General features: G+C 26.4%; 1 protein-coding gene across 3 annotated transcripts in view; it reads right to left on the reverse strand.

The window, feature by feature from the left end:
• The window catches only part of LOC142328128 (GTPase-activating Rap/Ran-GAP domain-like protein 3), a 514,058-nt gene that overhangs the window by 56,267 nt on the left and 443,939 nt on the right, over window positions 1-13,852 (reverse strand). For all 3 annotated transcript variants that reach the window (XM_075371663.1, XM_075371662.1, XM_075371661.1), the window contains exons 8-9: window positions 8,206-8,270; window positions 3,196-3,262 (exon numbers count right to left, since the gene is read on the reverse strand). In XM_075371663.1, coding sequence (XP_075227778.1) covers window positions 3,196-3,262; window positions 8,206-8,270 — 132 coding nt within the window. The remainder of the gene's footprint in view (window positions 1-3,195; window positions 3,263-8,205; window positions 8,271-13,852) is intronic.

A 13,852-nucleotide genomic window follows, 5' to 3' on the forward strand; every position in this document is an offset into this window, starting at 1 on the left:
TCTGCTGGTGACAGAATAAAATCTACAGCAGCATCAACCACAAAAGCAACTACAAATATTATAAGGTGAGTTTTGCAAAATTATATTTGTTTAATTTCCTTCAGTTTAGCACTGCAACAACTTTTTGTGTGCAAGTTGTCACCTAAAGTGAATGTAGGGCATTAAAGTTCCTAACTGTTTACCTTTTTATATTTGGTATGACCCTCTCCTTTATTCTCTTTCCACCAATATAATAATTTCATTTTTCTACACTTTGTGGTCTGTCAAATGGCATCATGATTATGAATGAAATAATATCTGAATTTTGTAATTTATATTATTGAAACATTGTAGCATCAACTTTAATGTTTAAATAAATATGTTCATAGATTATTAATAAATAAGAACTAACACATAAAAAACAAATAATTTTGCTCAAAAAGAATATATACACAATTATGGAATAATTTTTTTTTAAATACCAATTAATTGATGTTTTATTATTAACTCCATAATCAAGTAATTTTTTTTATTATTAAAAAAAAATATATAGATGGTGTTTCTGGGGCCCAGGTTTTCCTCATTGATGGAATGATAATAAAAAAATTTCATATGAGAGGTGAACATTGAGACTCGGCAGCAGGCATGAAATTTTTGTTTATAATGAAGTATGAAAAACTGAATTCGCATGAACTACTTTTAACTTAGTCACCATAAAGAGCATATTCTTTTAAACCAAACAATTAGAGTGAACTACCATTACATCAAACACTTTTGTTCAGATATCAGCTTGCAAACACTACATGTTTTAATTAGAAAATACTGCTAAAACATGAATTAACATTACAAAAATACATATGATGTGATCTGATTTTAATAATTATTTAGTAATTTCAAAATATTTCTGTAATTCAAGTTGATATTATAAATGAAGAGAAGGTTTTCCCTTTCTCATTTGTATACATTTTTCTATAAATGGTAATAGCTGTAAAATTTAATGGTTTTCATCTATAAACAATAACAACTTTATTTACATGATTTAATTTCTTATGAATTTCTCTTGCTCATTATTTAATAACGTTAATGTATGACAAAGCATATAAAACAATTTGTAAAATAACAAAATTGTAATTCTGAATTACAGAAATAAAGAAAACAGATTGAATAAACACACCATACACATTAAAACAATTTGAAACACTAATTTTATTAATTAAAGCCAAACAATACCCTAAATGATTAAAAAAAAAAGTGTAATAAATACACAATTTTAAAATCCTCTTCACCATGCCAAAAATTAAGAAAAAACACAATTTTATCAACCCAGTAAAATATTCATCATTAGATTTTAACTAAAAATCTGTTGATGTAAAGAAACAAAATGTTTGCAATACCCAACACTCCAAGTGAAGTAAGTGTGTTTTTTTTCTTCATAAAACAGAAAGTACTGCATTGAAACGAATTTTCATTTTTCTTTGAGTTTCTAAATAATTGTAAATAAGTAATTCACCTTAAGTACCAATAATTATTAAAGGTGACCTGTCAATGAGACACAAATCAGTTATGAAGATGTAATCACCATTCATTAGAAGAACAATCATTTTATGTCAGACCTAACAAATAGGAGTGAAGAAGTTTTCAAAAAATTCAATATTCACATTATCATGCCAAGTTTACCAAAACATATTTAATATTCAGTTTTATAATGACATCATTCTGATTACCTCACATGTACTTGAATAGTAAATATTATTATACAAATAACAATAGCTGGTACCATTCACAATTTAAACACTGCACAACCACAAGAAAAAACTGATTGTAGAAAGAAACCACATCTATTTAGCCAGTTCTGTTGCAAACTCTTACATTATATACAATGATTCTGTAGTGTGTACAATGAAAATAAAAGTTTGTGTTAGAAAAGGTTGAGACTGCATTACTACCAAACCTGAAAACGTTTACACCCATCTAATAAGACAACAATAATAATTGATGTATTTTTATTTATACATGTTTAATATATTACCATTTTCATGTTTTATTAGTTACAATTCATTATTATGTAATTAGTATTATTAATTCAATAAATAAAGATTGCAAAAACAAAAATTTAAATTTAGGTGTATTTTTAAACTAAAAAAAATCTCAACTAGGACTTGAATGTACACTGTATATAAATTACACTAAATCAGATGTACAAATATTACTGTACAGTTCTTTTTTGTACATCATTTATTTAGAATCTTTTATTATTTTAAATTTTTAAATCCTTTTTTTGTATGATTTTTTCATTATTGGTTGAACTATAATTATCAATATTAACACTGACTTGAAATCTGTATTACATGCTTAGTTCCTGCACAATTCACATCTTCTCTGTCATCATCGAAACAGTCACTTTCACTATCTAGACTAATGTATGATAAATTTACTCGTCATTTCGTCGATTAGCAGTTCCATTTTCTTATACTAAGTTTCAGTTTTTTTTTACATGTTTGCAATACCTTTCCAATCATCATTATTCATTTCATTCATTTTTTCTTCTGCTAATTTTTTAATATCTGACTTTGAAAATGTTGTGTTATTTGTTAAGATGGCAAATTTTTTAAAATGTTTACCATCTTCTAATTTTCCTAACTTTATAACTTCTTTCTTCATAAAATTGTAAACATTATTAACTATTTCATGATCTTGATTACGAATCTTTTTTTTTTCCTCATAACAACATGTACAATAACTATTATCTTGAATTTATTCAGGGCTACCTGAACAAACTTTTAATTGTGGAAAGAATTTTTGCTATTTATGAAAATAGTTAAACACTTTATTGCAGAATACATGGTTTTTGAATGAGCCTAATGTTATGAGAAAAGAGTAATATATATTATAGTTACAGTACATATAGTTATATAATTAATATATATATATATATATATATATATATATACTATATTAATTACAGCAGTAAAATTATATATATAGTTGCAAAGGTCTGCTTTGTGCAAACACGCTTTTATTTCCATCATACACACTGTACTCTGCTACATCAGTTTATGGTTATTATAAAAAAATTTAATGGAGATTCATTTTTCTGATTTTAAATTGCTCAGTGATATACATGTATTTTTTTTTAGCATTTAAATTGTTATATATGTAAAATTGTACATCTTATAAGAAAATTAATTATATTTTACAGATATAGGATTTACTTACTTTCTGTATATCAGGAGAAAAAATTTCTTTTGGCCCTTTGTCAAGTTTTTCCATATTTGGAAAATTGCTGGAAAAAAATAAAATTTTATTTATTTTACATGTTATGTCTTAATCCTCTACATACTTACATATTCAATTACAATATAATGGTTGGAATTTGTAAATGTGTACTTTTTTTATAGTATTGATAAGAATCAATATAAAATTTTTGGCTACAAAATTTAAAGCTACATTAATAAATCTTATTTTTCTTTCCTATATCACAAGAAATCAACCCAGTTCAATATTTATTTACAAATTTAATTTCTTTACAATTTTTCTTTTTGTGTTAAATATAAACAGATTTAAAATTTTTTATTCATATATTGTCTTTTAGGTTAACAACTCATATACATCAATGAAAAAGAAAGATTTAAAATTGTTTTTCGTAAAGAAAAGATGGTCGAGGAGGGATATGATATTAATCACATAAAATTGTGTAATATTCATATCAAATCTAATTTAGCTTTATATAAATTTAAGGGCATGTACTCTCTCTCTCTCTCTTTTTCCTGTTTGGCCTCCGGTAACTACTGTTTAGATAATTCTTCAGAGGATGAATGAGGATGATATGTATGAGTGTAAATGAAGTGTAGTCTTGTACATTCTCAGTTTGACCAAGGGAATGTACTTAACTTTATTTTACTTTACTTTTAAGGGAATGTATTTTACTTTACAGATAACTGTGGTTGTTAATTTTATGTTAATATTTTAATGAGATCATTACATTTTAATTTGGGTTTCTCTAGTTTCTCATATAACATATTCCCCCCCATAACAGAAACAGAATTTTGCATATGTGGTACAGATCTTGATACTCTATTTTTATGATTCTAAAAATATAATTATCTAGGGAGAAGCAAAATTTAAGACCATCCTTATTTTTTTCTTATATTCTATAATAGCTGGGAAAACAAAATACTTTTAGTGACAGCAAGTTGGATCTTTGGAAATTTTTTGATACATATTCCATACATTACATATTGGGAACTGCTAATTTGATAAATTTTAGATGCTCAATAAAAAGTATTTAACTTTTTGATCATTTTGTTGCCTCTTGGTCATAAAACAGTAAGTATCTCAGGTTTTGTTAAGAAATAAATCATTCAGGAATGAAAATTTTGCTATGGGGCATAAAACTGATTTAGAGTAGTTGAGTTGTCTACTTTAAACTGAAATTAATCCTGTGGTTTTTGCTTCTATGTACATTCAAAATATTTTTGGGCAGAAACAGACACAAATCAATGTTTTATAAAAATTACTTTGACTTTGAGATCTGATATTAACATGATGAAGTGAAAAATGTAAATAAAAGTTTTCTCAACTACAGTCCATAATACGTTTAAATATTTCTTACACACACACACACGCGCGCGCGCGCGCACGAGAGTGTAATATTTAAATTAGAATGTAATATTAGTATACTTAGTATATTAGAATATTACAATGAATATTTATTTGATAATTAGAATATTGGTTATTCATTAGTATGAGGTTTAACCATTCATTAATATAGAATAATTTTTTTAGCATACAGTTATATAACAACTCCAGTTTATCTACCCTTTTATACATTATTTACTTCTTCATGTCTAGATAAGATTTACCACTTCTCTATTTTACTGATTATTTATTTTTGTATTTTTTCTATTTAATTTTAGATCTTACATGTACAAGTATCATTTATCTAAAAAAAGATACTTTTAGTTTTTATGAGTATGTATATAAATTAATTTGTAACATCAGAAATCTGTTTTAGGTTCAAGTAATTGACATGAATTTCAAAATTTAATTAATAATCTACTAATGAAATTTATTTATTTTTCAAGGAAGAAGTCTTGAATAATGGAAGATGTGCACGAATATTTATTTACAAAATGAAAAATAAGTTAAATGACAACTGAAAAAATATCAAGCCAACATAAAAAAATTCAACCACGAACCAAATTTATAAAATTAGTATTTCTACTGCATATTTTACCTACTGATTTAATGAGACAGTACATTAAATAAAAAAAGAATGTTTTTTATGATTAAATATGTAATGAAATTTTTAAACACTGGCTAGGTAAAAAAGTATGTTTTATTCAAAACAATACTACTCACATTATTGTAGTGAATAAAATAAAACTGAATATAATTTAAAGTTAAATAAGAAATAAACAGGGATAAGAATAATTAATGGAAGAGAATAATTAATGGTTTACAGGTATAAAGAATAGTAATAATTCATTAGGGAGATAAAAGGGACAGACATTTTATAATGTTGTATATAATAAATTAGTTTACTTTTCTATTAATTATCTGTACATTTACTTTAATAATTTGTTTAATTTATTGTTTAAGAAAACTGATAACACCAATTATAAAACTTTCAAGGTTTATCTTTTAATTTGTAAATATAAAAAATTAATTTCCACCAGCCATTAACTTGAATGTCCAATATTTGTTTGGATGTGGTAAAGATATATGAATTCGCTATTGCATATTTTTTTGTTGTATAATTTACAAAACAATATGTTCTTGAGTGAAAAGAAACTGGCTCCTAGTTGATAACTGTTGGCCAAGGACATCTATATAGTACTGCCAAAAATTTCAGTAGCAAAATATGCTAGCGCTAAATCTTTCCAACCACTTTTTAGATTGATCATGCATCATATTCTTCTTGTGTAAAAAGATATACATCTTTTTTTGAATCACTGAGAATGGTTGCAAAGATAACTGGAAATATTTTGAAGCAAGTTTTAAATATTTTTATTATGCAATTTGATTCTGCGTGTTTAAATTAAAAATATAAAAGTTTAAAATTCAAATTAAAAAAGATCCCTTTCAGCATGTCGAAAGGCAGAGATTTCACCGGTGCTAAGTAGGGGATAAAAAATATTTCTACCTGAACGTTAACAAAAACTTCAAATTTACTCAATGACAATGGTTGCATATGAAAAAAGTTTTACATGTTTAGCATACGACATTTAAACATTTTATCTTTTACATGATTAGCTGATATACACATATATATGCCTACTAATTCTCAAATTAATAGGATTGTTAATATTTACAGTTTAATGTAAGCATACTTAAAAATTTATTTAGTTAAAGCAATAATATTATGAAAGGGGATCCTAAATAAGTAAAAAAGAAATTATTTAAAATAAACAAGCTATTTTAAATACCTGATTATTTTAATAAGAAATTCCTGAATAGCAAAAGAAATTTCTTTAAAAATATCTAATTAGAAGTATTTTTCAGCTCACATTTAGAAATTATGTATAATGAAGCTAAGGAAAATTTATTGATTTAATACATTCAAGATATAATTGTAAGTAAGCCTGTTGATCACAAGCTTTTTCAGTTAGATTTAGTTCTGATTAGTGTATGAATGAAAATATTAACCAAAATTGAAAAAGAATCAGTGCAGAATAAATTAAAAACTTAGAATGAGTTTTGAGTAATCTGGGACTATATTAGTAGCAAAGATAGTTTGAAAATATCTTGTAGAATATTTTCTTTATTTGTTTTTTTGGTTATCTCTTCTTTCAATTTTAAAAACAGGATGATGAGACTTAAATTGGATTATGTGACATATGCTAAATGTAGGTTAATCCTATAAAAATGTTACATTATTAAATCTACATTTGGGAGAAAAACATTGTCTAATTTAAACATGTATGATTGTTAACCAGAGTTAAAGAAATAAACACTGGGAAGTGCAACTTTACATCACCATCAAATTACATTTCATATTCTTTTACTTTAGATTTTCTATATTGGTCAAATCAGATGAAACTATAAATAAAAATGTATCATGACTTTAAAAAAAAAATATATATATATATATATATATAGAGAGAGAGAGTGAGAAAGAGTTTGTAAAAGTACCGCAACTCCTTTATAATTTTGAAGTCATTTCAGATAGAGAGTTACAACAATAAGAGTTATGGATTAAATTTTCAACTTTTGTGTGATAATTATGAAAGTTTTCCCCTTTTAGGGAATAGAAGGAAGGGTATTTAAAAATTTTTAAATAACTCCACCATGTTGCATCACATTTTAAATTTCTCATCAGAACAAGATCAAATATAATTAACTACTTTTTCAAATAAAAAAAGAAATTGTGTTATTTCCCTTACAGCTACTAAATGCTCAAAGTTGGAACTATATCTTGTATTGTAAAATTTAAGTGATTCTGTTAGATTAATAACTTAAATGGCAAGTTATAAAATATTTGGGTTGCAATCTTGTACTTTCAAGGTTGTTCAAGGGGTTTTAGAAATCAAGCAGTTTCAATAGTTTCAGAGGTTAACATCATTCCAATTGGATCATTATTAAAAAAAAGAAAAAAAGTTCAAATCATGTATGGCAAATACAGTAAACTAAATTTCAGTTTGTACTTTATATTACTACCATTAAACTAATCACATTGAAATAAAAATATGCTTTAGAGTACATAACAAAGATATAAAATTTTTAGAATCCATTCCAAAGAGCTGACACTATATATATATATATACTCGTGTCTTATATTTAAAACATTCCAGTTTTTCTTTCTTTACCTGTTTCTTTCTTTTCAACCTAACAAATAATAATCCTGTATTTAAAATATATTTATTATTATTATTATTATTTATTTATTCATTCTTCCAGTCTGTTTCATAATCAACGATAATAATTAAATTAAAAAATTTCTCCTGATGGTCCAATACGTTTCTCTGCTTTACATAATTTTTTTCCATTCTGTTTCTTTGCTTTTAATTTATTTACTCATTCACTCACTCCAATTACAATACATAATTATTTTGTAAACCCTAAGAAAATTATATTTTATATAAGTTAATTTCAACACAGTAGTTAAGAATTTAATATACTTTCACATGAAGTATTTCTTACTGGTAGAAGGAAATAAACTGTCAGTTTTACTTGTGATATTTTAAAGCTTAGAAATGTTAAAAGGAAAATGAAAATAATACTTACCTTATTATTTGTTTAACAGACATCGGTTTATTAGGAGAATACGGCAATGAAATTTTTTGTGCTCCCTGAAAAAAATAAAAAAAATAATAATTTCACACAACAAAACAAATTAAAAGCTGTTTTTAATATAATTTCTAAATTTAATTCACAAAAACTCTACAAAACAAAATTATTAAAAGAAAAAAGATTATAAATAAGGAGAATTTAATTTATTTGAAGTACTTTCATAAGAATTATAAAACTTTTTCTTCAACAAGTTCTGGTTTTGATATGATCATTGTTTTAGTTTCTTCAGATATGACAAATTATACTTCCTGCTTGGAGATCTCATGATTTCAAATATTCTTATTTTTGCTATTCTTTACTGGTTCTTAATCTATTTATATGTTTATCTACAACCTTACTATTCAAAATTCTTTTTATTTATCTTCAGAATTCTATTCTATGTAATAAATAACACAGCTACTGCATAATCAATTTTTAATTTACTTTACTTGCTTTTATTTACTTTACTTTATAGTAAAGTACTGTACAGACTACTGTAAAGTATATTATCAAAGTTTTTGTCCAGGCTTAGACTAATAGGAATATCAGTTTACTAAGGGGCATTTCTTAGTAGTAGAGTTTAATAATCCCAATGATGAAATATCATTGATAACACAGGCATATAAATTAAAATAAAAGTACTTTTATATCAGGGAATAAAGACAAGTTATTACTTTTTTCTTGTATTAAATTGATAGCAAGATAAAACCTTGATAGCAAAAGGTCAAATTATACAGGTTCTTTCTTTCTTTTTTCTTTCTTTCTTTCTTTTTTCTGTTTAGCCTCCGGTAACTACCGTTTAGATAATTCTTCAGAGGATGAATGAGGATGATATGTATGAGTGTAGTCTTGTACATTCTCAGTTTGACTATTCCTGAGATGTGTGGTTAATTGAAACCCAACCACCAAAGAACACCGGTATCCACGATCTAGTATAAATTATACAGGTAGTAAATTATACAGGTTGTATTTCATTATCATCACCCTTTCGTACTGTCAATGGGCAGCATTCTTTTGTTGGGTTTTATTAGCAACTACTCAACAGGGCTTTGTGATTTGGTAAAAAGTTACAAATATACTGATTCCACAAACAAGAGATTCAACTACCAATAGGCTGCATTCACCGAAGTTGGAGAAGATATCCTTCGACTTCTGAAATATATGAGGGACGTTCAATAATAATAAGACAAATTGATGTACAGAAAACACAATTCATTGAATGACAATGGAACTTTTTGAAGGACAAGTTAGCAACAATGGGAACATATTTAATTAGTTGTTCAATCATAATCTCCTTTTCAAAATCATAACCTCTTTTGTCAATTTCAGAATGTCAGCTCGTAATATGAATCAATCAGTCAAACTACACAAATGAATTTACTTAAATTTGTTACTTGATCTTGTGATGTAATAATACCCTCTACTAAAACAATGGTGAGTTAATTTTATATACACTATCCTATCTTAAAATATGTTAATGTGTGCAACATACTGAAATAAAATATGTTAAAATTTTCTTGAAATATGTGAATCATTTCGATGTATCTACAGAATGTAATTACATTCTGCAAATTCATTCGTAATAACAATCCAATATTGTTTCTGTAAAAAAACTTAACTAAAAGTAAAATAAAATTTAAAAACACCTGAAGAAAATATATTAGAAAGTAAACAATAAACGCATTTCAATTCTGTAAATTTTAACTTTTATTTTTTTTTAATTTTAAACTAATAATCAACTGATTTAAAAACATTTACGGATAATACATTTGTATTATAATGGAACTGATTAACTATGGTGGTGCATTTAATATTCTGAAGGCGGGTCAGTAGTGCGCTTTGGCATCCCCTCTGCTACTATTAACATCACTCAGAGACTTCTCCTCACACCAACAGCCAATGTAGTGTATTCCAAAGTCACACCCATTAATTTGCAATGATGTATTTAATTTTGACATCACTATTATAGTAACAAAATAAGTTCTGGTAATTTGCTATTACAAATAGAATTATTATTTTGTGCAAGATATATATGAAGTAATTTATTTCTTAAAAGTATGAGTATAAATTTTTTGAAATATTTTAAACTAAAAATTTTGCTAAAAATAAATAGTAACAATGATGCAATACAAAAGTATATAATAAAATGAGTTGTTTATCTATTATAAGCTATAATGTTATGATTTTCTTTGACGTGACATAGTTATTTAAGAAAATTATTTCAAAATAGCACGTACGCACCAATAAAAAATATATTTTGAGCTTTGTAGGCCTACAAAAATACAAAATAAAAATATTAAATTATAAAAAAATACATAAATAAATAAAGTGTTAAAGAAATGTGAGTAAAAGTAATGTAATTATAATCATTATTAAATTTCTTATAAAAAAATTAACAAGTTATAACAAGATATTAAGTTCATACTATAATAACATAAAATTAATTTAATTAATTAATGAGAACATTAATTCAAACTATATTTTATAAAGGTAAAACATAAAAAAATTATATAGTATCTCAAATAAATAAATCACAGATGAAATAAATAATGAATAATTAAAAGACAAATTTAAATAAATAAATAAGAGGAGAAAAAATGAATATGGTATAATAAACAATACTAAAAAAATAAGAATAGTACTGATAAATATAATTTTTGTTTCCTAACATGCAATACATGATTTTAATCTGTTTTTGATACTGAAAATGAATATGAACTCAAAATCTTTCTATCACCCACCATTTTTAAAAAAATGTTTTAATATTAATTAAAGGATTTTTTTCATTTTTCAACGTATAATTAGCATTTTAAGCTCCTATATTGTATTTTGTTAGTTCATTCTTTACAGTTTAACTTTGTTAACATAACCTGTAAGCTATAAATAAACAATACTAAACAAAGAATTAAATCATATCATTGTCACATATTACATATTATGACATCATATCTAATACTGAAGGTGAGACTTCATCGAGAAGATTAATCATGTTTGTGCAGGTCAAAAATGTAGCTGAAATCACAGCTGTGTTTGTATTAAGCACTGGATTTAGGAATAAATAAATTTTTTTCAGTCTTATTGCTGTCTTAAGTTTATTAACAGTGCAGTGTCATAATGCCTCAAAATTGTGTAAACGATATGAATACCTTTTGTTATGTATGTGGTGAGTTTACCGTAAAATCAAATAGAAAAAACGTTACACGTTTAATTAAAAAAGCATATCATTTGTACTTTCAGTGTAAAATTGGTGATCAGGATAAGACGTGGGCTCCTCAAATAGTATGCACTAATTCTTCTGTATATTTAAGAGGATGGCTGAAAGGTACATGGAAGGCTTTGCCATTTGGTGTAACTATGGTTTGGTGTAAACCAAATCATCATAACCGATTGTTACCTTTGTTTAACAAGTGTGTCTGGAATTTCTAAAATAACTAAACATACTGTAAAATATTCTTCATTGCAATCTACAATCAGGCCTGTGCCTCGCAGTGAAATTATTCCAGTTCCTGAGCCACCTTTGGATGTATGTTTCGAAAACAGCGATGAAGAATCAAGCAGTACTGAACAAGACAACAAAGATTTTGATTTTGAATTATCTTCCAAAAAGCAACATCTTACATTACAAGATGAATTAAATGACTTTGTTAGGGATTTAAATTTATCAAAAAAACCAAGTTGAAGTGTTAACATAAAGACTGCAAGATTGGAATTTACTTAAAAAAATACAAAAATTTCAGGCTTTCGAAGCCAACAAAAAGAACTTTCTCAGTACTTTATTGATGAAAATAATTTGGTTTATTGTACAAATATTGATGAGCTTGTGTTGCACTTAGGACAAGTTCATAAACCTGAGTGGTGTCTTTTCATAGATTCGTCCAAGTTTAGTTTAAAAGTGGTTCTACTACACAACAGCAACAGATATCCTTCGATACCAATCGCTTGGGGTATTAATTCGAAAGAGACATACAATGTGATGAAAGACATTCTTGAAAAAATAAATTTTAAAAACCTAGCTGGAACATAGCTGTTCTGAAAGTTATAACTATTTTGTTAGGCATGCAGTTAGGCTATACTAAGTACATGTGTTTTCTTTGCAAATGGGGCAGCCAAGCTAGGGATGAACATTATGTTACAAAAGAGTGGAAGAAACGAGACAACTTAACTCCAAATGGAGAAAATATTATTCATGAGCCCTTAGCTGAACCCAATAAAATATTTTTACCTCCTCGCCATATCAAGCTAGGACTAATAAAAAATTTTGTAAAAGCAATGAAGAAGAATGGCCTGGATTTTTGTACATCAGGCAGCAATTTCCAAATGTATGTGAAAGAAAAATTGAAGGAATATTTGTTGGTCCTCAAATAAGAGAGTTGATCAAAGATTTAACTTAATGTTAAATAATGTAGAAAGTGCAACTTGGGCTTCATTTAAAGACGTTTATCGGCAAACAAAAATCCGACAATTACCAAGATAATGTTACATCAGCTTAGTACTTCATATAGAATTATGAGATGCAATATGCCTTTGAAAATACATTTTCTCCAGTCACATTTGGATTTTTTCCTGGACAACCTCGGAGATGTAAGTGACGAATATGGTGAACGTTTCCACCAAGATATTTCGGTGATGGAAAGCCAGTACAAAGAAAAAATAGAATACTAACATGCTAACCAATTACTGTTGGACATTAATTCGGAATGTGCCTGAGGTTATTTACAAAGAAAAGCATCAGAAAAATCAAACAGGTATGGCCATGCAAAATTATAAATTTTACAAATTTTAACTATATTTTCCCTTAATTTTTTTTTAAGCGTAGTTTATTTAAAACTAAGGGTGATGTAAAAATTATATTTACAGATCTGTAATGTATGCAAAAAACAATTCAAGAAATGGTATCACACTTAGAGACACATCAAAAAAATTTTTTTCTATCAGTGTAACAAATACAAGCAATATCATGTGGAGGTCTTACTTTTGTAGCAAGCAGTGCAAGTCTTCCACATGCTGGGTTGTAGGATTGGTTTACAGGAGGTAAGTAGAGGCAGCTTGTAGAGAGGATTCGCCTTTACATTTTACATAAGTTATAGTAAGTTTTAATAGATTATGTTTGTCTAGGATGAAACAAACCAAATGTAATATAACTTAGTAATAGTTGCTGGTAGTAATACTTGGCGTTTATAGATCTAGAAAAGGCATTCGATAATGTAGACTGGAGTAAAATGTTCAGCATTTAAAAAAAATTAGGGTTTAAATACAGAGATAGAAGAACAATTGTTAACATGTACAGGAACCAAACAGCAACAGTAATAATTGAAGAACATAAGAAAGAAGCCGTAATAAGAAAGGGAGCCGACAAGAATGTTCCCTATCTCCGTTACTTTTTAATCTTCCTTTTCTAAAAGGATTTAGAAGAAACAATGAATGGCATAGATGAAGTCCTACGCAAGAACTACCGCATGAAAATAAACAAGGACAAAACAAAAGTAATGAAATGTAGTAGAAATAACAAAGATGGACCACTGAATGTGAAAATAGGAGGAGAAAAGATTATGGAGGTAGAAGAATTTTGTTATTTGGGAAGTAGAATTACTAAAGATGGACG

Source organism: Lycorma delicatula, chromosome 7 (genome assembly GCF_047948215.1).
Source record: "Lycorma delicatula isolate Av1 chromosome 7, ASM4794821v1, whole genome shotgun sequence".
NCBI classification, from domain to species: domain Eukaryota; kingdom Metazoa; phylum Arthropoda; class Insecta; order Hemiptera; family Fulgoridae; genus Lycorma; species Lycorma delicatula.